The 27,072-nt window shown below is 41.2% G+C and overlaps 1 protein-coding gene across 4 annotated transcripts in view; it reads right to left on the reverse strand.

The window, feature by feature from the left end:
* The window catches only part of zfpm1 (zinc finger protein, FOG family member 1), a 202,959-nt gene that overhangs the window by 5,865 nt on the left and 170,022 nt on the right, over window positions 1-27,072 (reverse strand). For 2 of the 4 annotated variants that reach the window (XM_078210738.1, XM_078210736.1), the window contains exons 5-10: window positions 24,134-24,236; window positions 16,731-16,967; window positions 15,564-15,788; window positions 12,161-12,205; window positions 10,142-10,237; window positions 49-192 (exon numbers count right to left, since the gene is read on the reverse strand). In XM_078210738.1, the coding sequence (XP_078066864.1) occupies window positions 49-192; window positions 10,142-10,237; window positions 12,161-12,205; window positions 15,564-15,788; window positions 16,731-16,967; window positions 24,134-24,236 (850 nt within the window). The remainder of the gene's footprint in view (window positions 1-48; window positions 193-10,141; window positions 10,238-12,160; window positions 12,206-15,563; window positions 15,789-16,730; window positions 16,968-24,133; window positions 24,237-27,072) is intronic. The other 2 variants (XM_078210737.1, XM_078210739.1) reach the window with 2 other exon arrangements.

Below are 27,072 nucleotides of genomic sequence, written 5' to 3' on the forward strand. Positions count from 1 at the left end.
CTAAAATAGCAGGAAGTGGGACGTTTCTAGCATGTGTTTGTTGCTTACCTGTTGGAGGAAGTGCAGGTAGACCTGTCCTTGGAGAAGATGAGTCACCTTTTGCCCCTGGCTGGCAGGCCATATGATTGGTAAGTAGATGATTGTACAAGATATCTCTTGTGGTAGAGACAAATCCACAGCCGTGACAAACACCTGTGGTAAACCACACAACAGTCTTCTGAGATATGTTCTTTAAAATTCACACCACCTCTCTCAATTTGGTACTCCTGCCTTACTCTAACATTTTAAAACCAATGCATCCCTTGTTTAAAAATGTAGTTTACTTAACATTTTGCATATGGAGCAAGAGCAGGCCATTCAGCCCCTCAAGTCTGCTATTCACTGTGATGATGATTATTTGCTATCTCAATTCCATCGACTCGTCTTTGGGAATATCATTTGTCTTAACTGGGCAATCAGAGATCATTGACTTGATTGCTACTGTCCATCTTCTACCTTCGAACCAATTACCAACTCATATCATGATGTTACCTCCAATTCTATACCTTTTCATTTTCATAAATACTCGTGTGTAGAACCTTGTCCAATGTCTTCCAAGACCACATCGGCAACATCCATAGAGATGCTTCCTTAGCTATCCCCCGAAGAAATCACAGAATAGTTATAACACAAAATACAACCATTCAACCCCTTGTGCCTGTGCTGACTCTCTGAAGGAACAATTAATCTAATGCCACTCCCCGTAACCTTGCGCATCTTTCCTTTTCAGATAATGATGCAATTCTCTTTTGGAAGCTCCAATTGACTGTGCCTCCACCACATTCTCAGACAGCATTCCTAACCACTGGCTGCGTCCAGAACACTTCTCTCATGTCACCACTGTTTCATAATTGCCAATTACATGAAATCTGTACTCTAGTTCTCATTCCTTTCACCAATGGGAACAACTTCTCCCTATCTACTCTGTCCAGATCCTTCATGACTTTGAAAATCCCTATTGAATCTCATCTAAACCTGCTCATCTTCAGAAAAAAAGTCAACTTCCCCAACCAACCTAGGTAACCGAAGTCCCTCAATCATTTCCATGAATCTTTTCTGCATCCTTCACATCCTTCCTAAAATGTGGTGCCCAGAACTGGATGTAATACTCCAGCTGAGGCTGAGACAATATTTTACAAGTTTAACACAATGTTCTTGCTTCTGTACTCTTTCCCCTTATTGATAAAGCCCAGGATGCTGAATGCCTTATTAATAGCTCTTTCAACCTGTTTTATCTTCAATAACTTATGTACATATATACCCGGGTCCCTCACTCCCTTTATATAGTCTCTCTGCATTCTTCCTACCAAAATGCATCACTTCACACTTCCCCGTATTGAATTTCATCTTGCCAATGTCCACCCATTCCAACAACCTATGTCCTTTTGAAGCTCTAATGGTTCACAATATCTCCAAGTTTCATATCATCTGCAATTTTTGAGACTGTGCATTATACACCAAGGTCTGGATCATTAATACTGGGAAGAACATGTATCCTATTCCCTGTGGAACTCCTACAAACCTTCGTCCAGTCCAAAAAAAAACCTTTCATCTCTACTCTTCAATACGTCACACTCAGCCAACTTCACATCTATGTTGCCACAGCTGTCCCTTTCATTCCACGAGCTCTAACTTTGCTCAAGTCTGTTGCATGACACCTTATCGAATGCCTTTGGGAAATCCAAATTATTTTTTTCTTTTACCCAGTAAAACACTAGTGCAAGCATGCAATGCCAATTTTGGTAATTGTATCTGGTCACTGGCTTGTGTCGAGGTGTTCAGTTTTCTGTCAGAGTTCTGAATAACTTGATCTTACGTGCCAAAATAACTGAACAAATTCTAAACGCTAGTTTAAAATACTGTCACCTTGCAAACTCTCCATAAAACTAAAGAGAAAACTTGGAAGGGTAAGACTGTGGGGGAAGGGTAAGACCATCCCTGTTTCAGCTCATCTGCTGCTGAAACACTCATTAATGCTTTTATTCCCTTTAGACTCGATGATTCCAATGCATCCCTGAATGGTCACCCATTTTTAACTCTCTCTAAACCTAAGGTCATCCAAAACTCTGCTGCCCGTGTCTTGACCTATGACCACACCATTCAACTATCTCCCTGTGCTCACTGACCTATGTTGTCTCCTGCTCAATGCCTTGATTTTAAAATTCTCATTTGTTTTCAAATCCTTCCATGACCATGCCCCTCCCTATCTCTGTAATCTGTTATTTCAGCCCGATAACACTCAGAAATCTGCACTTAACAAATTCTCATCTAATGCTTATTAAAGCGATTTTGAACACCCTTGATTTTAATCGCTCTGCCACTGGTGACCATACCTGGAGTGGCTTTAGGCCCCCTATACCTGTCCTCCTTTAAGACACTGGTTTAAATAATTCTCTGACTAAGCTTTTAATTATCTGCCCTAATATCTCTTTCTGTGGCTCGGTGTCACAAACTTTGTTTCATAATGTTCCTGGGAAGCATCTTGGAAATTATATTAAAAGGCTCTATGTAAATGTAATCTGTTGTTAAACTGTAAACTATAGCTTCCAGTCTACATGCACATGCAGTTTACATGAAAACTCTTGCAAATGGGCCAAGGATTTCCAGCAAAATAACTCGGCAGTGCCACCCAAATACTTATTAATACAAGTGGGAATAGATTTCTCCAAGCAAATCTCCATGGCAAGGGAACCATAAAAGTGCATAATGATAAGCACAGAATAAAATGTGCCTTAGTAATAATGTTCATTCCTTCTTTGATTCTGGGAATGAATTATGTGTGTTCAAAAAAAACTGAAAGCACTGAATATTATGTTAACCACCACTGGTTTGAAGGGCTTATGGCCTTCTTTGCTCGAAGTTTCTACAAAAGTCATTTACAGGAAATCCAAACCTCCAGTTTCCTTTCATCTTTCACTGTGCACTTTTGTCATTCATCCTTATTGACCTGAGAGTATGAATTACAGACCCTCCTCTGAATGTTAGTGGCAGTGTCACTTCACTCCTTGGAGACATTGTTTTACTGTTCAGTGCATGAGAACAGTAAGCAGGATGGCCCATGGAGATAAATTGTCACTGCCGGGGATTAAATGCCCAACTGAGAACAAAGTGACAATGACTGATGAATCTATGCATCACAAATCCCTGAGTCAAGAATCTAATCAGATTCAGTGTAGCAGATTACCTGTTATTTTACCAATAAATTTCTTCAAAGACAATGTTCATTCAAGATTCTTGGCAGGAGGAGGATTTAAAAACAATATAACGGATGGGACTTTCCCGAAAAAATTCCAAGTGTCGAATTTGCGTAAAAACTGGAGTAAATCACGCTGTTTTTCTCAGCGGGATTTTCAAAACTGAATCTCCCACACTGTGTGCTGCAGAGTGCACTAGCGCGAATCTCATTAAATATCAGTGGGCAGGGCCTATTTCCACAGGACAGGCTGTCAGCATAGTGCCGAGTGGGGCACTGCGCATGCGCCAATCTGTCATAGCGGAGATCAGCGCACGCGCAGTGGCCCCGCACTGATGGCCTCCTGATCGCTGGCCGCCACAGCAATCCCCGCATAGCTGGCCGTGCAACCGTGCCCCCCCTCCCCCCCAACATGCACCGATCACTGGACCCCCCCTCCCCGGATGTGTCTGGGCCAGCCTTGATCCCTCCCCCCCCCCCACCACAACCCTCAGCAATGCCCAGAGGGCAACCCCCTTGCCCCTGACCTTCTCGGTGAGTGGGGTCTCAATTGCACCCCCTGCACTGCAGCGCAGCTGGGCCGCCAGCTCCCTGCAAGTGGAGAGCTGTTGTAAACCCCGCTGGAGTGAAACACTCCTGGTTGGGGGGACTCTAGCGCGCCTGGAGACTTCAGTCCCTGGCCCGCTAATTAGATGCAAATTTTGATTTGAATACATTATGCAGCTCTGTGCCGATTTCTGGCGTGGAGCTGATGGCACCCGGACACAGAGGCCGTGGCGCCCAGAGGGAAGCCCACGACCTGTCCTCTGCTTGAGTCTCCCAGCTCGCTGCTCTAATCGCTCCTAATGCCTTTAAACTGGGAGTACTGTTAGAGCATTATTTCACTTTCAATGAGCAAAATGGAAAGAATAGAGTAAGCTGAATTCTATTCAAAATATTTTGTTTTAACATGCCAATATATCAAAACACCATGTTTAAAATATATTAGAATGATTAATACAGGAATCAAGTCAAACATTCTGGGAAACAAATGTACTGACTGGATCTCTCAAGAAAGTTATTTTATTAACAGCAGATATGATTTAATGCCTTCAGACTGAATGTAGATTTAGCTCACATTCAACTTGAAGGACTTTGTAATGGTGCCAAATTAAATAACAATTTCAAAGCAGTTTTCTCCTGTAGGTTTGTTCAGCTTCTGACTAGACTGGAGGGGTGGAGAGCTCAGTATTGGGGTCAGTTTACTCGATTGTCTGGATAACTAGATGCAGAATGACAAGTTGAATCCTAGTTCCGGCTGTGGTAGTTGATGGAGGCCTATCTCCTCACTTTGCCCTGTGATTGTTGAGTGGTGCGCCTCAAGCTATATACAACCATTGCGTCTTTCCAATGGAGGGAGATGCTTGTAGGTCCTTTGTGGACCTATGGCTAACGAACCTATCTGGAAGGGCGGAGCACAATCATGAACAAAATGAGTCAACTACAGGAAGCAACATTCCAGAGAGAGCTACATTGTGAACTGGAAAATATATACTTCCACATGCACACACGCACGCACGAAGACGCATACGCACGCACAATAAAAGTAAGTTTAATATAGTTCAAACTGTTACAATCGCATTGCTGGATTTGACAATAACCCTAACTGTTTTAATTACTTTTCAACTACAATGAAAACAGTTTGAAAATGCATCTAAAGAGTGAACTTCTACCAAGTTCAGGGATTGGGAACTATGAAAGTTTAAGTTTATTGAGTGAAACGAGGACCTTCAATTCATGTTGAAACTTTGGTTTTTAAATACATTTCTATAGGATTTAATTTTAGGAAGACTAATTGTAGTATTCGAATAAAGTATCACTTCTGCTTCTTGAACCCAGCTGATTCTAATCTAAGGGTGCGAGAAACAAACTTATAGCATCAACTCAGTCAGGGATTTTCCAGCCACAGATGCCTGACTGGATTAGAAAAGGCAGCTATGGAGTTGCTCAATTGTGGACATAACTGGGGATGCAATTCTGGCTCAGACATTTAGTGCCACAGAGCTGGGTTACAAAAATACTGGTTGTTCCATTGCTTTTTGTTATTTTAAACTTTCTTTCCCCCCACAGTTTTAACATTATCCCTCTCCTTTCCATCCTGAACGTGTGCTGACTGTCTAGTTTTGTGCATTCAGCATCTCCTAGGCTTGCATATTTCGTAAACTGAACCCGTATCAGGATTGGTTCAGTCTCGCACTCTCGCCCAAGTCAGATGGTTGAGAGTTCAAGTCCCACTCCAGAAACTTGTGCAGTAAATCTAGGCTGACATTCCACTGCCATACTGAGGATGTACTGCAGTGCCATAGTGCTGTCTTTTGGGTGAGATATTTAACCAAGGTCAGCTGTGCCCCTCAGGTGGGTGCATATGATTCCATAATACTATTCAAAGATAAGCAGGGGAATTCCTTCCAATGTCCTTCCTGGCCAACATGTAGCCTTCAACCAACATCACTAAAAACAGAATACCTGGCCACTAACACATTGCTGTTTGTAGGAGCTCACCTTGTGCAACATGGCTACCACATCCCTACATTACAACAGTCACTATACTTCAAAAGTACATCATTCATTGTAAAGTGTCTTGGGACATGGAAAGTGCGAGGATGCCATTCTGATTGTCTGAACTTGATGAACATAAGAATATACAAGATAAAATACAGACAAGTGTAAGGTGTTGCATTTTGGAAAGTCAAATCAAGGTAGGACTTTCACAGTGAATGGTAGGATCTTAGGGAATATTGTGGAGCAGAGGGACCTTGGAGTTCAGGTGCACGGTTCTCTAAAGGTGGAGTCATAGGTAGATAGGGCAGTGAAGGCGGCTGTTGGCATGCTGGCCTTCATCAGTCAGGACACGGAGTATAGAAGTTGGGAAGTTATGTTGCAATTGTACAGGATGTTGGTGAGGCCGCACTTGGAGTAGTATGTTCAGTTTTGGTCGCCTTGCTATAGGAAAGATGTTGTTAAACTGGAGAGAGTGGAGAAGAGATTTACAAGGATGTTGCCAGGACTCAAGGGACTGAGTTAGAGGGAGAGATTGGACAGGCTAGCACTTTTTTCTTTAGAGCGTAGGAGACTGAGGGGTGGTCTTATAGAGGTGTATAAGATCATGAGAGCATGGTTAGGGTGAACGCACTCAGACTTTTTCCCAGGGTTGGGGAATCAAGAACTAGAGGGCATAGGTTTAGGTTAAGAGTGGAAAGGATTCATGGGAACCTGAGGAGCAACTTCTTTTACACAGAGGGTGGTACCTACGTGGAATGAGCTGCCGGAGGAAGTGGTTGAGGCAGGGACATTGACACCATTTAAAGGGCATTTGGACAGGTACACGGATAGGAAAAGTTTAGAGGGATATGGGCCAAATGCAGGCAAATGGGGTTAGCTTAGATGAGCATTTTGGTTGGCATGGACCAGTTGGGCCGAAGGGCCTGTCTCCGTGCCGTTGATTCTATGATAATCAATGATATCACTGACGACTGGGACATCCAGTCCATATGAATTGATGCACGAATAGAATGGCTGTAGCCACATGCACCTTTCTTTTGGGTGAATCAAACACAGAATACAAGTCAACTATTACCATTTCAAACGGTTTAAATTTGATGCCACAAACCAAACAAAAGATCTGGGAGTGAAGGTATAATAATTACTGTCCTCCACTAGAAAGAGTTCCTTGCGATCTACAAAACAGAGTCACAATCAGTCTGAAAACAGGTGAACTTTTATTGACTTCAATGATGGAAGGAGAGTTCCCAATTCTACCGTCAACTGAAACTAATCCCTTCAATATTTGGTTAGTCAAATGGTTATTGAAGGGAATCCATGTGACATTATTGTAAAAAGAGCACTTCCAAATAGGCTAAAAATAGAGGCTACCTTGGATATTGAGAACAAGTATATAGCGTCTAGTTTTTAAACCCATGATTTCCTTTTAAAATATCTTACAAACAAATGTCTCAAACATATCAGCTTCGCACTGAAGCAGAAGCCTTGCTGAAGGTGTTCCCTTCTATATGAGTCATTAAACTGAGAGCGTTTCTGCCTTCTTGGGTGGATGAGTTCCAAGGCACTGCTTAAACAAAAACAGCGGTCTTGTTAATCTCCTGACTCATGTTTATTCCTCAGTTAACATCTCCAAAATAAAACAAATCAATTGCTTAGGAAGACGGGAAGTCGATTCTTACCCTGGCTGCTGGTGCATGTATAGTTTCCCCAACTAAGTGGCATGGTGGCACAGTGGTTAGCACTGCTGCCTCACAGCGCCAGGGGCCCAGGTTCAATTCTGGCCTCGGGTCACTGGCTGTGTGGAGTTTGCACGTTCTCCCTGTGTCTGCATGGGTTTCCTCTGGGAGCTCCAGTTTCCTCCCAAACTCCAAAGATGTATGTGTTAGATTGATTGGCCATGCTCAATTGCCCCATTGTGTAAGGGTGTAGCAGGGTAAATATGTGTGGTTATGGGGATAGGACCTGGGTGGGATTATTATCGGTGCAGGCTTGATGGGCTGAATGGCCTCTTTCTTCACTGTAGGGATTCAATGATTCTAAGATCAGCAAGAATATGGAAATTTTAGCTTCCGCTCCCTCCTGTGACCCCCAGCCATTCCCTTCGCTTCTCCGGTGTGCTCTCCACCATCACTTCCAGAAGTGAGCTAGTGGCAAGATGCTACACGATTGAGCAGGAAGAGAAGCAGCGAACCATGTGAGGGAAGTAGGAAGGACCAGGGAAAAACAAGCCATCGACAAAGGAAGCAGCCAGGGGTCCAGAAGGTAGACTGGAGCAAGGTAATTTGAGAGGGCCATGGGGGTAGGGATGCAAGGGAGCGGTGGGGTCACGGGGAGAAAACCAGAGCAATGTTGTATTTTCTTTACCGTCTTTGTACATTTTAATACAGGCAGCGGCCTGCGATGTCTCTGTCAATGATCTCTGTCTGTGCAGGAAGTGCACCCTCTAGTGCTGTGGCACATATAAATGGAATTCTTATCTCATTACAGTTGCGGTACTTGCCATGTGTTAATAAACTAATATACTTCCTCATTAAAGAAAATCAAAGTGACAAATTCAAAGTAAGTTCACTTGCTATCAAACACATTGGAAGATCTTGCGGATGTGAAAAATGCTTTAGAACGAGTTATGGTTTTTCTGAGGGGGCACAAACGGCAACAATTTTGCTAAAATTACAAAAGTTTTACACTTGTAGAAATGAACAGACTGCAAGAGAAGAACGGATTTCTTCAAGGAACTATATTGGTATAAGCACTTCGTTCTTTAGTAAATGACTCAAAATGGAAGTAAAGTGCAATTTTAAACTGAGGTAACGTAGAACTTCAACAAACAATTGTTTTGTTATACATTTCTACAAGTGACCAAAAAGAACACATTCGAGAAAAGTAGACATCATCTGAAGTAGGACATCGAAATAGATTACGTTTAGCTCTTGCGTAAAAGCTCTGTTTAAACTCTATATTTACTTTGGGCTGGTCTGAATCAGAGCTAAGAATGTGACAGTAATCAAGATAGCTGAAAAAAGGTCTTTGGCTTGGGTAGTCTGGTGACCAATGTAGTTCACATTATACCATTAGAGTTACTGATTTATATCTCCACATCCCTGTGCCTCCCAAGCAATACACTGTCTGAGAAAATGCATTAAATGGACCTCATTATTTTTTCACTGATTCATGTCTTTTTTAATCAAACAAATGCAAGAATCAGGTGGAAGGAAAATATAGAAAGAAAAATTGGTTTTAGATGGAGATTTCATTTCTTTTCCAAAAATAGAATCATGTTTTTCCAAAACAGCAATGCTCCAGGTAGAGATATCCCAAGCTATATAAAGATAAATGGAATAATTAAAGTTTTCAAGAAAACTGGACAAGAGCCCAAAGTGTAAATAAGATTACAGCTTTGCCAATTTAACTGAGTTTAGAGGTATGCCTTTGGCCTGACTGGAAGAACAAGCAATAAATAAATGGTTTGCCTCAGAATCAGAACATCTGGATTTTAATCTCATGGCTGTCCAATATTTAAAGATGGAAGTCTCAGTAAGTGGAGCTCCGAATACTAGTTGAAACATCACACAAGTACAATTTCCATCTTGGATGAATGGAAAGGTACACACAGTCTGGAATATGCAATCTATTATACATCACTCACTGGAGAGCCAGGATATGGGCGGCACAATGGTTAGCACTGCTGCCTCACAATGCCAGGGACCTGGGGTTCGATTCCCAGCTTGGGTCACTGTCTGTGTGGAGTTTGCATGCTCTCCCCGTGTCTGCGTGGGTTTCCTCCGGGTGTTCCGATTCCCTCCCACAGTCTGAAAAATGTGCAAGTTAGGTGCATTGGCCATGCTAAATTCTCCCTCCGTGTACCTGAACAGACACCAGAGCGTGGCGACTAGGGGATTTTCACAGTAACTTCATTGCAGTGTTAATGTAAGCCTACTTGCGACATTAATAAATAAACTTGAAACTTAAAAACTTTAGGATACCAGTTGCTCTCCCTTCTTGGAATATGTAGTGGTCAGCAGTTTGAGAGAGGAGGGGAAAGTGCTTAAGTTTTGATTTGAATTATTTATTGGATATTACGACTGACCAGTTCATTCAAGTAAATTGAACAATGCACTAAAGTTTAAAAGTTTTGAAGTTTATTTATTAGTGTCTCAAGTAGGCTTACATTAACACTGCAATGAACTTACTGTGAAAATCTCACTACATTTTGGAGAAGATATTTATGAATGAAACAGTACCTTGTGTGTTGAATATGATTCATCACTACACACAATAACACGTGAGAGGGTAGTACATTATGCAGGGGGAAATCAACAAATTAAAAGTCCCTTGTGGGTAGAATTTCTGGGTTGAAGAGTAAATTACCATTCAGGCTGTCCATGTGCACTTTCAGGTGTCGCTCACAGTTTGCTTTCGTTGTAAATGCTGACAGACAGATTAGACACACAAATGGCCTTTCACCTGATCAATAAGAGAACAAACAACAGTCTGAAAACCAATGACAATGGCAACATTGAAAGGTATAATTTTTAAAAGACAAGTGAATGTGCATTAACTCAACATCCATCTTAGAGTTTTTGTTCCTTACAAAAAAAACTGCAAGGTATTAAGATCAGCCACCACTTGAATATTTAATTCAGTTCAAGCTGAATTGGTGCAGCTTAAAGTAGAGATTGCAAATTAATTACATGCCAATTTAAAATCACTTCCTTCTAAAATCTATGTTCTTGTCCTGTGATAAGAGGTTAATTCTATTACTTTCATTAATATATTGCCCCCACTTGCCCCCCTGCTCCCAATCCAATTTCACAATGGCAACGATTTGTACCTGCTGCTTTTGGCAACTTTCCTCTAGTTCCCTTTTAATTTGATAAAAGCAAAGTACTGCGGATGCTGGAATCTGAAACAAAAACAGAAAATGCTGGAAAACCTCAGCAGGTCTGACAGCATCTGACCAGTTCCAAAGGGTCATCCAGAATCAAAACATTAGCCCTATTCTCTCTCTTTCCACAGATGGTGTCAGACCAGCTGATATTTTCCAACATTTTCTGCCTTTGTCTCTTTTAATTTGTCCGTGCTACGCAATCCGCTACTGTTACCATTTATTCTATGAGGTTCGGTGTGGCCATGTGTACTTGGTCTCTCAGATATCAAGGAAATTCCACAAACAAAGCTGTAAGCAAAACCCAACCCATAGGTGAATTTCACCATCAATGGCATGTTTCTTTGACATTCGGAGCTTTACAGAAGAAGCACCCAAAGTTGCTTACAAGAACACAGAGCTGGAAAAATAAATACTTCATGTGGCTAAGGTGGCAGGGTTGCCACATGAAGTATCTAAATGTGCTTGCTGGTTTTCTTCATTCCATCCTAGGATTCACTTCCCCAGCCCAAAGTTAAGACTTCCAGCCAGAGACTGAACATATGGTTTGTTTAAGAAGCGGAGATCCATCTCTTGAGTTGCCTCCCTCCCTCCTGTGAAAACATTACTACCATGTACAAGCTACAGAACTTGAGCTATGGATAAAACATTCACATTACAGTGAAGTTAGTAGTGTTCTACATTGTCTAAGAATGTCGTGGTGTTCAGAACTGTACTCAAAAATCCAAATTTGAACATTTTGAGGCAAAATGCATTCTCAGCTTGGTTTTCTTTGCGTGTTTCACGCATATTAAACCATTTCATAGAATCAGAGAATCCTACAGTGCAGAAGGAGGTCATTCGGCCCATCGAGTCTGCACCGACCATAATCCCTCCCAGGCCCCATCCCCATAACCCCATGCATTTACCCGAGCTAGTCCCCCTGACACTAAGGGGCAATTTAGCACGGCCAATCCACCTAACCTGCACATCTTTAGACTGTGGGAGGAAACCCACGCAGACACAGGGAGAATGTGCAAACTCCACACAGACAGCGGGAATCGAACCCGGGTCCCTGGCGCTTTTTTCTGGAAAGTTTGTCCAAAAATGAAATAGTCAGTGTAAATCCTTATGATGGATTCAATTCATGACCATCGCTGAATCCCTGACTATTAACATTCTGGGGGTTACCACCAACCAGCAAATTAACTGGACTAGCCAAATAAACACTGTGGCTACAACAGCAGGTTAGCAGCTCGGAATTTTGTGGCAAGTAATTCATGTCCTGACTCCCCAGAACTTGTCCACTGTCTACAAGGCACAAGTCAGGAGTGTGATGGAACATTCTCCACTTGCCTGGATGGGTGCACCTCCAACAATATTGAAGAAACTTGACGTCATCCAGGACAAAGCAGCCCGCTTGACTGGCAACCCTACCACCACCTTCAACTTACACTCCCTCCACCACTGACACACAGTGCCAGCAGTGTGTACCATCTACAAGATGCACTGCAGCAACTCACCAAGGTTCCTTCGACAGCACCTACCAAAACCACGAGTTCTACCACCTAGAAGAGCAAGGGCAGCAGTTACATGGGATCACCACCACCTACAAGTTCCCCTTCAAACCACACACCTTCCTGATTTGGAACTATATAGTCATTCCTTCTCTGTTGCTAGATCAAAATCCTGGAGCTCCCTTCCTAACAGCACTGTGGCTGTTCTGACACCATATGGACTGCAGCAGTTCAAGGTGGCGGCTCATCAACACCTTCTCAAAGGCATTTCTGCATTTATGAATGGGCAATAAATACTGGCCTAGCCTGCAATGCCCACCTCCCATCAACAAACAAATTTTAAAAATGTGAACTCTAATCTCATAATAGCTTTGAAACTATTATGAGAGCTACTTTCATTTTATTTATTATTAGTGTCACAAGTAGGCTTACATTAATTAACACTGCAATAAAGTTACTGTGAAAATCCCTTACTTGGCACACTCCAGCGCCTGTTCAAGTACACTGAGGGGCAATTTACCATGGCCAATGCACCTAGCCAGCACGTCTTTCGGATTGTGGGAGGAAACCGGAGCACCCGGAGGAAACCCACGCTGACATGGGGAGAACGTGCAGACTCTGCACAGACAGTGACCCGAGCCAGGAATCGAACCTGGGTCCCTGGCGCGGTGAGGCAGCAGTGCTAACCACTGTGCCACTATGCTGCCCATTCAGTACGTGATTGGAAAAAATGTAAACTGCAATGCAGTATTCTGATGCTGTCTACATGTATTGTGGGCATGGACTTGTGTCTCCAACAGCGTGTCACATCATTTTGGTGCTCGAAAAACAAATTCCCGTCTGAAAGTGGCAGTCAAGCAAGCGAGAAGCATCTTAAATTTTATTTTATATGAAACAATCTGGAGAAACATCACAAATTCTAGATTTGAAAAACTTGTATCTACAAGAGTCTCCTTTTAAGATTGAGGGGTGACTTAATAAAGAGCCTCAAAATTATGTAAGATTTTGACATATAATAGACAGACAGAGAGTGTTGTCGCATGTGGAGAAGAGCAAAACTAGAGGCCTTTTATATAAAAAGTTAAATAGGAAATACAGAAGAAACATCTTCACTCAGTGGTAAGAATGTGAAACTTGCTACTATGGGAATTAGTTGAGGAGAGTAGCATTAATGTATTTCAAGAGGAAAAAGAATTAAGAGGAATATGCTGATCGAATTAGATGAAGAAGGATGAGAGGAGGCTCGAGTGGAGAATAAACGCTGGCTCGATTGGCTGGACTAAATGGCCTGTTTTTTCACCATGTTCAATGCTATTCTATGTTACTGCGAATGAAGTAATGAGGTGAATAAGGGACTCATTCATTGTCTAGAACATTAGACTGCAATTTTTTCCGTTGATATATTTCTGACAAACATTTCCATTACAGGTGTTTAACTGAACATGGGTTTTCCAAAACAGTCCATAATGAATGGCAAGCAACGTGTCTATTAATTTAATTTTGAAGTCTTTTTCTCAAGTTAAACTAAAATGCGCCGTCATTCATTGGGTGAACAATATTAAACTATTCTGAGCTTTTGAAATCACATCATAATTTGGAAAGCAACATTCCTACTGCAATGCTCGAGTTTTCCACTTCACCCAGTGAAATTTCCCTGCCTTTACCTCTGGATAAATATGTAAAATAATGTCGTCTATTATCAGGAGTAAGCCAGATGTAACAATGAAGTGGCAAAAAAAAACAGTGAACACAGATTCACAAAGGAAGACTGCAGCAATCTTTTAGACTTTTTAGAGAAGTTGAAAAGAATTAGACAATGGGAGGCCCCATGATGTGGCGCACTTCTAAAACGCCTCTGAAAAATATCTAAATAAAAATACTGAACTCATTTATGTAGCATCTTTCACAACCATAGGATATTCCAAAGCTATGCACAGCTAACTAATCACTGAAGTGTATTAACACTTGAAATGCAGGGAAACCAATTTGCACAAAGCAAGGCCCCACAAATTTCAAGACCAGAACATCTGTTTTGGTGATGTTAATTGAGGGGGAACACATCTGCACCACTGTGAGCATTTCCATGGGATTTATTTTGTTACATTCATCCGAGAAGATGGACAGCTCAACAATTTAACACCTCATCCAAAATGCGGGATCTTCAAACATTCAAGTCCTTCAGCATTCCATTCGACTGTCAGTTTAGATTATGTGCTTAAATTGGACCCAGAGGTGAGAGTGTTATGACTGAACCAAGGCTGATGCCAACTATAAGGCTTCTACTTAAGGTTAAAATGGTGAGGTTACGAGGCTTTACCTGGGAATATATACACGCTGACAGCTGTGTACAAGATAATGAGAGACATGGACAGAGTGGATAAGGAGCAGCTGTTCCCCCTAGTTGAAGGGTCAGTCACAAGGAGACATAGGTTCAAGGTGAGGGGCAGGAGGTTGAGGAGGAATTTGAGGAAAAACATTTTTTTACCCAGAGGGTGGTGGCGGTCTGGAATGCGCTGCCTGGGAGGGTGGTAGAGGCAGGTTGCCTCACATCCTTGAAAAGGCATCTGGAAGAGCCATGGGCCAAGTGCTGGCAGATGGGATTCGGTGGGGGTTCAGGTGTTTCTAATGTTTTGGTATGGACTCGATGGGCTGAAGGGACTCTTCTGCGCTGCATGATTCCAGGTACAAAGCATTAGGCTTTTATTAGGGGATTTATTATGTCATGTTGGGGAAGTTCACGTTACATCAGTTTTGGAATTCCTGCTGAGCGAACGACATCAGAGAATTCCAGCCAATGACTCTGGATCAATTCAGGAATTATTATCCAAAGCCTGGATTGCTAATTTGTCAGAATGACAAATCGGACATTCACTTTATATTACGTGATTTCATTGCTGTTGGCATGTCGTGGAACCTAATTGTATTTTTTGTGGCCATAATACCACTAACGGGTCAACAGAGCCAGAAGCACAAATCATTTGTTCTGGAACACAGCCATTGCTGCCAGACTTGTGTTATAGTTAAGTGAAACAAACTTGTATTTGGAATTTGGAATTGTTACTCTGTTATTTTTTTTTGGACCGTTTGAGGCTGGCTATATGAACACTTTCTAACTGCACTAAATATGTAATTGGCAGATACCATTCCCTGGTGCTAACAAACATTGACTTGATTAAGTACCGACTACCATTTAGCTTCACAGCTCCCCCAAGTGAGCGTACTCATATGATGATGTCTTGATTTAATTAATATTCATTTCTGTCCCACTTCTGTGAAGTCTCCAAGTTATTTCTTTTGTACTCAAATGGTTGCAATCCAGCACCCTAATTACCCCACTCTACACCCAGAATATTTTAAATTGAGACCTGCTGTACTAGAACAATTTAACCATAGATGTAAATTTACTCACCACTGTGACTCCGAACATGGATCTCCAGTGAACTGGCACTGGGACAACTTTTGTTGCATTGTGGGAAGGGACAGATACGCTCATGTGGTGAAGGATCCTTGAGCTTTTCCTCTGTAGGAGTGGATGCAGATTTCTGCCGGCTGGCACAGTAATACATAAGGTGAGCTTGTAGGTTCCTTTCGCTCCGATACCAAATCCCACACGATTTACAAGGAAAGATGTCCTCTGGAACAATCAAGTTTAAAATAAATATTCGGAAGAGCTATAAACACCACAATTCTGATAAGTAACCAAAAATCTGCTTTGATTTGTTTTCCTTTTATGGATAGCGATTTCTCTATTTGCTTGTCTCCCAGGATCATGAAAAAAAGGAATGCATACATAGTCTGATCCTACACACCAATCAACAAGATGTGAAACTGCTGTTGGGGGATAAGCAGCCCTGTGTGACCCTCCTACGGACTTTTTCTTCCCTAACGCGTAGCACTTCCATCACTGCGGCAGTCAACTCAATAGTGGTGGCGTTAGTTATCAATGCAAATCAATACCCTGCTACAATACTGTCATGGATCATCTTCAGACTTAAGTTTAATTTATCCTTCAATGATGAAGCTCATTGGAAATATGGTGTATATTTTAAAATACCACATAAGGAAACAATTTTATCAATAACCATTTAATAAGAGCCTCTGGTGCTCTGAAATATGATATGGCATGCACATAATGAGCTGCTAAATGAAGCAAATTCATTTTATGATAAAAATACTGATTTATAAACAAAGTAAAGGAATGAAAAGGACAGGAGCAAGTATTTTATGCAGAATATTAACCCATTTTCTCTTCAAAAACAAAATCCCAAACACATTATCTGTGCCCACCATCCTTTAATTAGTTTTCCAATTAACCTCTGTTGAATATGTCACCGTTCTAGCACTTAACATTCAACTGCTTCATTATTTGAGTACTGATGGAGTGCTACACTGTTGGGGGCACCGCCTTCCATGCAAGGTCTTCAACTAAGACCCTGCCACATTTGCTTAATTAGCAAGTGACGACACTTCAAAAGTCATTCACTTAGCTTAATCTTCTCCAGCAAGTAACGGGAGGCCGGAGGAAGTTGTTACTTTAATGATTACATACGTTACTTTCTATTTCAGTGGAACTTACTGTTGACAACTGCAGTAGCTAATATTGCAGCCATGCCCGCTTGCTGAGGAAGAAGCTGGATGTCAGAATGTAATGAAGCAGGGTAAGTGGTCGCTTGCTCCGAGCACTCTACGGGCTCCACTGGCTCCATCTTAACACTTAGATTTAACACAGGGCAATTGTCACTCTGATCAACAATTGCTGTTAAACATTCTCCTTCTGCGATGGGCTTAGTGGTTTTGCACCAGATCTGATTATCTGTCGAGGAAAACAAAACACTTTTGTGAAACAGTTCTGAAGTGTTCTAACAGTGCCAGATCTTGGCAATACATCCAAAACATTCTGTAAATCTGCAGCAGATAGTCCCCTGGCAAGCAATAAATACTGAGTACATTCTTTTTACCCCACTCCACTTATTTTCTGATTTTGTTCACTCAGAGTAGAGGATTTAATTTATTCTGATTTTTGCTTCCCTTCCTCTCCAGGGCTTCAGATTTGGTCTCAATTGAGGGGACAAGTCACCTTCCTTATCAGAAATCTCCTTCAGCTCTGATTTTGCTCATAGATTGGGGATCTGATCCTACCCACCCTAGAGATTCAGTTAGTTAACTGGAACTTTAATCAATTGGAGGACCACCACTGGGGATAATGGGAATGATCGATACGTAGACCAGGGATCCTCATAAAGGTGAAGAAATGAGAGAATATTTCTGTCAACCTACCTTAACCTACTTGTACAAACCTGGCTGTTAGCTCAGGCCCAAAGGTTAAGGTTACTGCACAGTAAGTAGTTCACAACACCAGGTTAAAGTCCAACAGTTTTATTTGGTAGCACGAGCTTTCGGGGCACCGCTCCTTCATCAGGGGAGTGAAGGGCAGCGCTCCGAAAGCTCGTGCTACCAAATAAACCTGTTGGACTTTAACCTGGTGTCGTGAGACCTCTTACTGTTCCTATCCCAGTCCAACGCCGGCATCTCCACATCAAGGTTACTGCACCACGGTGACTGCTGACTAGAGCTAGACAATGATTGAAATGTGGACTGGAATGTAGCTGAGGTCAATCATGATATCATCCAGGAACACAGGAAAGAAGTTTATTTCAAGCCAGGAGTGAGTGGGCTGCAGTGTTGAGGGCCAGGATGGAGGCTAGCATGGAGGCTAGAGCACTGGGGGAAAAAAAGTAGCATTCAGGACATGTTGATGCGGGAAGGAGGATATGGAAACATAGTTAGCAGGGAAGAAGTGACCAGCCAGAGGTCTGGTGGGGTGGAAATGCTAGCTAGAGCACCTGTGGTTAAGGATTAACCATGGAAAGAAAAAAACACATGCTGTGTCAGATGGAGAAGTCATCAATATGAAGGATTCACTAAAATACTCCAATTGCACATTACAGTCAGACCCACATTACAAACAGATTTTTAATGAAGGAAAGAAGTCCACCATTTGTTCCATAAACGTGCAAACACTTTCTGCAGCACATTGCTGTTCTTGAAAATTTGTATCAGCAAACAAGGATCAAGCACTTACATAAATTACAGTAACAGTGGTTAAACAAGGCAGGGGACTGTACATCTTTTTTTTTAAAGAAAAGGAGAATCTTTGGGGACAAGGTGGTTGGGAGGGAGCATTCGTTTCTATTTGCAATAGCATCCTGGGATAACTCTTCCAGAACAAGTGAGGGCTGTGGCACAACTTCAAAGGGGTCAGATAGCTGCTGAGCCACACACAAGCTAGAACCATGGATTTTTCATTCATTAGTGAGGGCAGGCAGTTCTACTGAATCCTCAGAGCTGCCTCCCTCTGGCCTCATGTTTGTTCATCAGTGAAGTCATAGAATTCCTACAGTGCAGAGAACGCAATTTGGCCCATTGAGTCTGCACCGACCTTCCAAAAGAGCACGCCACTTAGGCCTAATCCTCCACCCTAACCCTGTAACCCCGCGGATGGCAAATCCACCCAAGTTGCACATCTTGGCCACTAAGGGACTGACTTGGCAACAAAGGAGATGAATTGCTTCCAAGTTGAAATGAACTATTTAATTGATAAAGGATTAATCATAGCAGACTATCTACCCTGTTGCAAGTGCAGAATATCTTTAGAATATCATTGTTAGGGACAGCAGAGAATAAAGATTATTTACATGAAAGTTTTTTTTTGTCATTCTGGCCTGAAAGTACTTGGGCATCATGAGTGAAATAAAGTCCAACCACATTATCTGTACCTTTTAAGACCTGGCTGGCTGTAGAGATTTGCATTCTAATTAGTATTCTGTAACTTGATTTCGGTGTCTGTGCACTGTTGGAGAACAGAGACCACTCCATCTGACGAAGGAGCAGCAAGCTCCGAAAGCTTATGGTATTTGCTACCAAATAAACCTGTTGGACTTTAACCTGGTGTTGTGAGACTTCTTACTGTGAAATAAAGTCCGACAAGCGCAATGCTCTATCATTTTCACCATGTATAAACAAAGAAATGTTTACTTCTGAGGGAACCATTACCACAGAGCAACATAACCACATCTGTTACTAACCACAAAGGGTTTTTTTTCTCTGATAAGTTATTATCATACCCATCTACGAGGCATCCCACTACTACCACGACTCTGGCTTGGTGGTTGCACCTTTCAAAATGTGAATATCTTCTCTAGCATCGAGCAGAAATCTTACCAGACAATCAAAAAGCTAATAGCCATTTTGTTTATAAATGTTAGAAATGAAGAGGAAGCCATAAATATCTGTGCCTCAGACAACTGAATTTAAACAAAGTTTACCTATTTTTAGCCAGAATGTTTCAGAGCTTTATTCTCTCATTTTAAGGCATTTACTGCTAATGTTCTTTAGAAGCCTATTTCTTTCCCCCACAAGGTGCCACCCCAATTTGAATTTCCTTAGTTTTACTATATCCTTACTTAAAATAGATCTTTTGTAATATTGAAATTAGTAAGCAGACATTCATAAAGCATTCTTCATAGTTGTATTTTAATATTGAATGCGTGCAGCATTGTCCTGTTGTGTTTTACTGTACGCTAACTTTATTGTTAGTGGATTGGTGGTTTACTGAAAACAATGCAGTGATTAAAGCTTCTGGCATTTCTTTAGAGTATGAATCATAAAAATGTAGTTTATCATAGCAGAGGAGATTAGAAATTTTAAGAGGAGGTGGACACATTTCTGGTAGACAAAGTTACCGAGGGACAAGGAAGCTAAGGGTGATGGAGAGAGGTTTGGGACCGATGGAAACAACTCTCTCCAGTATTGGACAGTCCTATGTTCCACAGTACATTTCGGAACATTTAGCGTTTAAACAATTGTGGGGTGCTAATGGGAGCAATGGAGGGGTGGAACAAAAAGCAAACAGAACTTGAGTTTTTAAAAAATATAAAATGATCTTGTTATCTGTAGCATTGTAAAGAAAGGAGGCATCCCAAAAGAAATGAAGCAGTTACCAGGTGTAAAACAGATGTGCTAACTGCTGCATTTATTTATTTATTGAACAAAGTACGACAGACAACTTTTAAAATATGTACATGTTCAAAGAACAATAGGAAAGGTCATGAATAATGGTGGACAATTAAACAACTAACAGGATGAGGATGTTCCCCAACATCCTCAATGTTGGGGAAGCCCAACACATCAGTGCAAAAGAGAAACAAAAAACAGAAAATGCTGGAACATCTCAGCAGGTCAACAGCACCTGTGGAGAGAGAATGGAGCTAACGTTTCGAGTCTGGGTGACCCTTCATTGGAGCACTCCATCAGTGCAAAAGAGAAGACTGAATCATTTGCAACAATCTTCAGCCAGAAGTGCCAAGTGGATGATCCATCGCAGTCTCCTCCTGAGGTTTCCAGCATTTCAGATGGCAGTCTTCAGCCAATTTGATTCACTCCATGTGATATCAAGTAATGGCCGAAGGCACAGGATACTGCTACTGACAACATCCCAGCTATAGCACTGAAAACTTGTGCTCCAGAACTTGCCACGCCACGAGGCACGCTTAGTTCCAGGACATCAGTGAAGGAGATCCTCATGGAAGTGCAGCTTCCAAACCCAGAACCTATACCTCTTAGAAGAACAAGGGCAACAGATATGTTGGTACACCATCACCTTGAAGTTCCCCTCCAAGTCACTCACCATCCTAACTATAATCGCTGTTCCTTCACTGTCACTTTGTCAGAATCCTGGAACTCGCGACAGAGTGTGGGTGCACCTACACCAGATAGACTGCAGCAGTTTAAGAACACAGCTCATCACCACCTTCACGAAGACAATTAGGGATGGGCAATAAATGCTGGCCTAGCCAGCGATGCTCACATCCCAAGAACAAATAAAAAATCACATTGTATTTCTGACAGACCAGGGTCTATAATTTAGACATGAATTTTATCATGAAGCACATATAAGAAACACTATTTAATTAATGAATTAGCTATTATAAACTAAAACATATTTTAACATATAAGCAGAGCCCATCTTTTGCTGTCCATGCATTTTTGTCACTCCCATTTGAACTAAGTTGGTCATTAAACTGCAGTAGCAAACCATTTCTCTGTCCTGACTTGAAAAAGGAACCTGAACATCAGTAAAGGGATGCTACACAATGTGTGCATACATTTCAAATAACAAAGTGGTTGTTTTGTATCAATCCTCAGGAAGCTCATCCATCCAGTAGTCAAAGGGAGTGATGGAAAGTCTTTTGCACCCCCGATAATGGAAAACCCCAGACTGATGGCCCATTGTGATCTTTCCAGAGAACCTATTTGACATGGTCAAAAAAATCCTTTAATTTCAAAATAGAATTGATTGGTGCTGGTTGGAGAACTTGCCCCAAGACAAACCAGCCCATTGTGATCTGAGCTACCCAGGCACAGTCTGTATTTAGTATGTGGCAAAAACAGGACAATGCTTAATATTTAGTGACAGAAATTCAGATGAAGCATCTAATGATGCACAAACACTTTTATTACTCTGTTAAGTAAAAGCAAACCAATGTTTGCATTGACTCCTACCCTTGTTTTTTAAGAAAAGCTTTTCATAAAATCTGGAAAAATACTTATATACAGGTAACAGCATTAGAAATTCTTGACACAATTGGCAAGTTATTAGTTTCAGATGGTGCTTATGCATATAAATGTACAAAATATAATGACTACTTGAAAAAGAAATATAGAATCTGAAGAGAGGCAGGAGGTCTTAAGATTTGATTAGTAGACCAGTTATTAAAAGTTATTGGGCTATAATTTGTCGTAATAGTGGTGTATGCTGTTAATTAGATTTGCCCCTGCACATTTAGGTTTTAATATTTTTCTGCAAAGCACATTGTTGAAAGCGTGAGCTAATAATGTGAGAGCAAGGGAAAACGGGCATCTGTAGCCCAGGTGAATAGGGCAAATAATCAACTATTCAGATTGAAGAGTTGTGAAATAAGCAGCACAAGGACTGAGAAGCAAGCACAACTTTGATTGGATCAATTCAATCAGCCAGATCTTGGTAGAATGATGAGCTTAACAGCACACAGCATTGTTAAACTGGTTAGCAACTTCTGGTGATTTCACATGCGCAATTAAACATGGAAACCAGAAAGCTGTCCGAGTTACATTGCTCTTGAAGCTGGATGATAATGGTATCTTGTTGAGAGACTTGGCATTGAAACATATGGGTACAGTGTTAAGTTGCAGTACTTAAGTGATAAATACCCAGTACACTTGCCAGAAGAAAATGATGACTTGTCCATTTCAGCATAAGTAAATTTTTATTGCTATGTTAAGTCTTAACTGCTGTCAAACAACACGCTGGCACAGAAAATTAATGTATATGTGTGGTGGCCACTCCTTCAGATTTAGCATTAGCGTTTGAGATTTAAAATAAACATATATATTTTACTTTATCTTATCTTTTTGTATCTCATTTCTAATTTGATCTTTCTTTACATCCCTTTATTTTCTCTGTACCTGATTTGACATTGAATTAAGAATTTAGCTGCCACTTTCTGAAAATGCTGTTCATTAACCTTCATGTGGGTTAATTAAGGCGATACAAGCGAATTGGTTGTCCTAGCCCAGAGCTCTGTACTGTGCAGAACGCCTTTTGGTTCTCCAGTTACATCAGGTTCCAGTGCAAAAAGCCAAGTGGGCGAGTGCAAATATAACAAATTACATGTGCCGTTGATTCTCTGCTATCTGCAACATCTAGTCCAAAGTCAAATCAGGTATAGAAAGAGAAATAAAGAGAGGGAAAGTAAAAAGAGAATGAGAAAAAATGAGGCAGAAAAAGCTCAAAATGATTAAAACCTGAATGAATGAAATGTCACACCTGTAATAGTTAATTTTCAGTACCTGAGTGGTTGATTGGCATTAAATTAACACATAGCATGTCGTTAAAACTTTTAAGACTCAAAATTACATGACTCAACTTTGTGTGGCGAGTTAACCAAGATGAAGTGTCAGATCAAGCTCAAGATAGGGTCAATGCCTTATCCTGTCAACTTGGGTCTTGTTTGTCTCTCTTGAAGGGACCTTGAATTGGATTTGATTGGATTTTGAATTTGGTTTTTGGAGCAAGCAAAGGAATGGATTCGCATTTGCCCAATTTATTCTGAGCATTGGCACTGCAACTTTAAGGATGGAGTGAAAATTTTTTAAAAACCGTGTGTGGCAAGTTTGGCTCATATTTATCATATAAATAAAGCATCTTTATACCATCCCAGCCACTTCAATGCAAGGACAAAGCATTCCAGATGCTGAAAATCTGGAATACAAACTGAAAGTTCTGGAAATGCTCAGCAGTTGTGGGAACATCGGAGGCCAAGAGAAACAGAATTAGTGCTTCAGGTACTTCACCAGAACAGCAGTTCTAACGAAAGATCAACCCAGCATTTTAAACCTGTTTCTCACAGACGTCAGACCTGCTCAGTATTGCCAGCATTTTCTACTCTTAATGCACTTCAGACAGTAAGGTGATCTTTTTGCAAAGGTGATGTTTTTGTAAAGCTAACAGTGGGGTGGCACAACTGGGATATGTGGATATTTGTGTTTAACCGGGCATTGGTGATTCACCTGCAGTCGCTGTACAGTTCATGGGTTGATAGCGGCAAGTGGCATTAGCCTCACTGTTATGCCGAGAACAAAATCAAGCCCACTGAAACGTAAAGTTAATGGTGGCAGATGGACAGATTTTACAATTAGAAAATTTCCCCTTCCGATATATAGAGTTGGTTTCTGCAACAACTTCTCTCAACAGAGTAATGCTGAAATAAAAGTTTATTCTCGATTAGAGCCGTTTAGGGGGTCTCATTTTCCAGTAGGCTTGATGATCGAAAGTTTCCCTTCCTAAAGCTTTTTCAAAGCATCAGAAAAGCAGCAAGTTTAACCAAAATGAAATTTAGCCAATATAATATACTCTTAAGAGTTGACAGAAAGAACACACACCTTTGCAGTAGATGGTGCAATTGGCCGATTCTTCATTCACCGTAACTTTCAGTTGTCTTAACCAGCACCATTCGTCCTTCAGCTGCAGGGTCACAGTAACACACTGCAGGGAGAAAACAACTTGTTTAGGAAACTCCTTTCCTATTTGACAATAGTTTTTGACCTAATTTTGACAGATTGCACAGAGTACAGCATTGGTTGCCAATTTTGTTCATTCAATGGCTATGATCATGAGCCAATTTAGTGCATTTAGATGACTCTAGCATGTGTGAGAAGCGATTTTATTTTGGACTAATGCTAATGCTTTTGTGCAAATGCAGGATAAAATCCAGGATCAGGTTCCAACAATGCCAACTTAAATTTATATAGCGCCTTTAATGTAATAAGACATCCCAAGAGGCTGCACCGGAGCATTATAAAACAAAATATGACACTGAGCCACATAAGGAGATATTAGGGCAGATCCCCAACCACTTAGTCAAAGAGCTAAGAAGGAGCGTCTTAGAGGGATAGGGCGGTATGGAGGTGTAGGGTGGGACAGGCAGAACTTAGGGCCTAGGAACTGAAAGCACCAATGGTGGAGTAATCATAAGCTTGTGGCTTTTGCTACCAAATAAAAGCTTGTGGCTTTTGCTACCAAATAAACCTGTTGGACTTTAACCTGGTGTTGTTAAACTTCTTACGGAGTAATCATAAATCAGGGATGCTAAACAGGCCAGAATCAGATAAGTGCTAATATCTCAGAGGGTCTAGGAGGAGTTAAAAAGAAAGGGAAGGGTGAGATAGGGAGGGATTTGAAAACTAGGATGAGAATTTTATCACAACATTGTTTGACTGGGAGCCAATCAGGTCAGTAAGCACAGGAATGGTAGTTGAATGGGATTTGATGGCTTGAAGACGTGAACATCAGAGTGTGGGAGATTAGTCAGGAGTGCATTGGAATAGTCAAGTCTTCAGGAACAAAAGCATGATTTGAGGGTTTCAGCAGCAGATGAGCGGAGATGGGTATAGCTGGGCAAAGTTACAGAGATAAAAATAAGCATTCTTAGTGATGGTTCACTTGTGTGTCATAATTGACTTATCTGAATCAATTAGGACGCCAAGGTTGGGAACAGGCTGGTTTTGTCTCAAACTGCAGCCATCAAACGGGATGAAGTCAGTAGCAGGAACAGAGTTTACAGCAGGAACCAAAACGGATGCCTTCAGCTTTTCCAATATTCAACGAGAGGAAATTTCTGCTCATCCAGTACTGGACGGCCAAATTAAAGGTGGGAGTTTCCCTCTACTTTGTTGTGAAAACAGACCAAATATGACCGCTGATTTTGCATCAGTTGGAAATGAAGATCATTCTGCATCATTGCCAAACCTGTAGTGTAAATGCACCCTGGAACACAAGTCGAGTCAGCTAAATAGCATAATCTCTTATAGCAAAATCAAAAGCATCCTCGAAAGTTCAATGTCACCATTTAATGACATTCTTGTTAAATTTTGACTCGCGTCAACTCTTTCTGTCAGGATAGGGGAATCCGTTCTATACGTATTCTTCTTGAAATATGCAGACAATTATAAAATAGACAAGGTATATGTCACCTCTCAGGGACACACATTTCAAAAATACTGCATTAAAAATTTGAATTACTTATGCACTCAATTGGTTCACCCCACCTATAATGGTATTCTTCATTTTTCAATAAATTAGCCAGAAAGTAAAATTTCAAGATTCATGACAGGAAGCACAACTGAATCAAATGCGCACAATTCCTTTCACAGTACTTTCGATATCTCAAAATAAAATCCAGTTTATCCGCCACTGTTACTCAAATGATCCCACACTGGCCTGCATCTTTGTGCTTGGGAATAATTAATGAACAGAGATTTTTAGTTAAAAAGCTCAGTACATAAAAACAAGAACCACACCACAGAGTTTGAGAAATTCTCCATCTTTGACAATAGTCATTTGAAGGCTAACAAAATAAAAACTCTCTTCACAGCACACGACACAACTCTCAGCCACAAGATGGCACCAATGATGGATTTTTCCTGCGATTTAGTTTAGTTTTTTTCTCCAGTCCAGGTATAGCTGGGACAAGATTTCATACTTCAGAAATTCAGCCAGATTAAAAAGAATAAATGGATTTCGATTTCCAAAAAAAAATAGAAACAGAGAACGCTTTCTAAGTTGAGGTCATTGGACTGCAGTGAACGTGAATTTCTATACAGCAAGATTAACTTTACTTACCGCAGATGTCGGCATACAAGTCGACCTCCAATGCCTCAAAGAAACCCTCCAAAAACGGAGGTCAACTAGTATAGATGTGAACTGCTGATGTGTAATAGTGGTTGCCATCTCTGTGGTTTGTCACGTGGGGATTTGCTTTGTGCAAACATGTCTTAAACTCTCGCGCATCTTTGCAACACAGCCATATCACCTGTTCGATCCCTTCCACCAAGTAAAACATCCATTGTGGTGTGAAAAATTGAGGCTGACTACTAATGAGGGTATAACATGTCATGGCTGAAAAGGGGAGGAGGGGTCAACTTCTGTGCTGAGTTGATGCAAAATAATGAGTTTTGGAGCTGAGAAAATGCTGCCGGCTTGTACGCCACAATCTGCGTTATATTGAACAGATTTTTTTGGCAAATTATTGTGCAATAAGTACAAAAACATACCACAAGAGGGATATGACTTATGTAATTTATTTTAAAAAGTTGCAACGCCAATGAACCATATAACCCTACAGTGCAGAAAGAGGCCATTCGGCCCATCGAGTCTGCACCGACCACAATCCCACCCAGGCCCTATCCCCATATCTTTACATATTTTACCCCCTAATCCCTCTAACCTACGCATCTCAGGACACTAAGGGGCAATTTTAGCATGGCCAATCAACCTAACCCGCACATCTTTGGACTGTGGGAGGAAACCGGAGCACCCGGAG

This window comes from Mustelus asterias, chromosome 4 (assembly GCF_964213995.1).
Source record: "Mustelus asterias chromosome 4, sMusAst1.hap1.1, whole genome shotgun sequence".
NCBI lineage: Eukaryota > Metazoa > Chordata > Chondrichthyes > Carcharhiniformes > Triakidae > Mustelus > Mustelus asterias.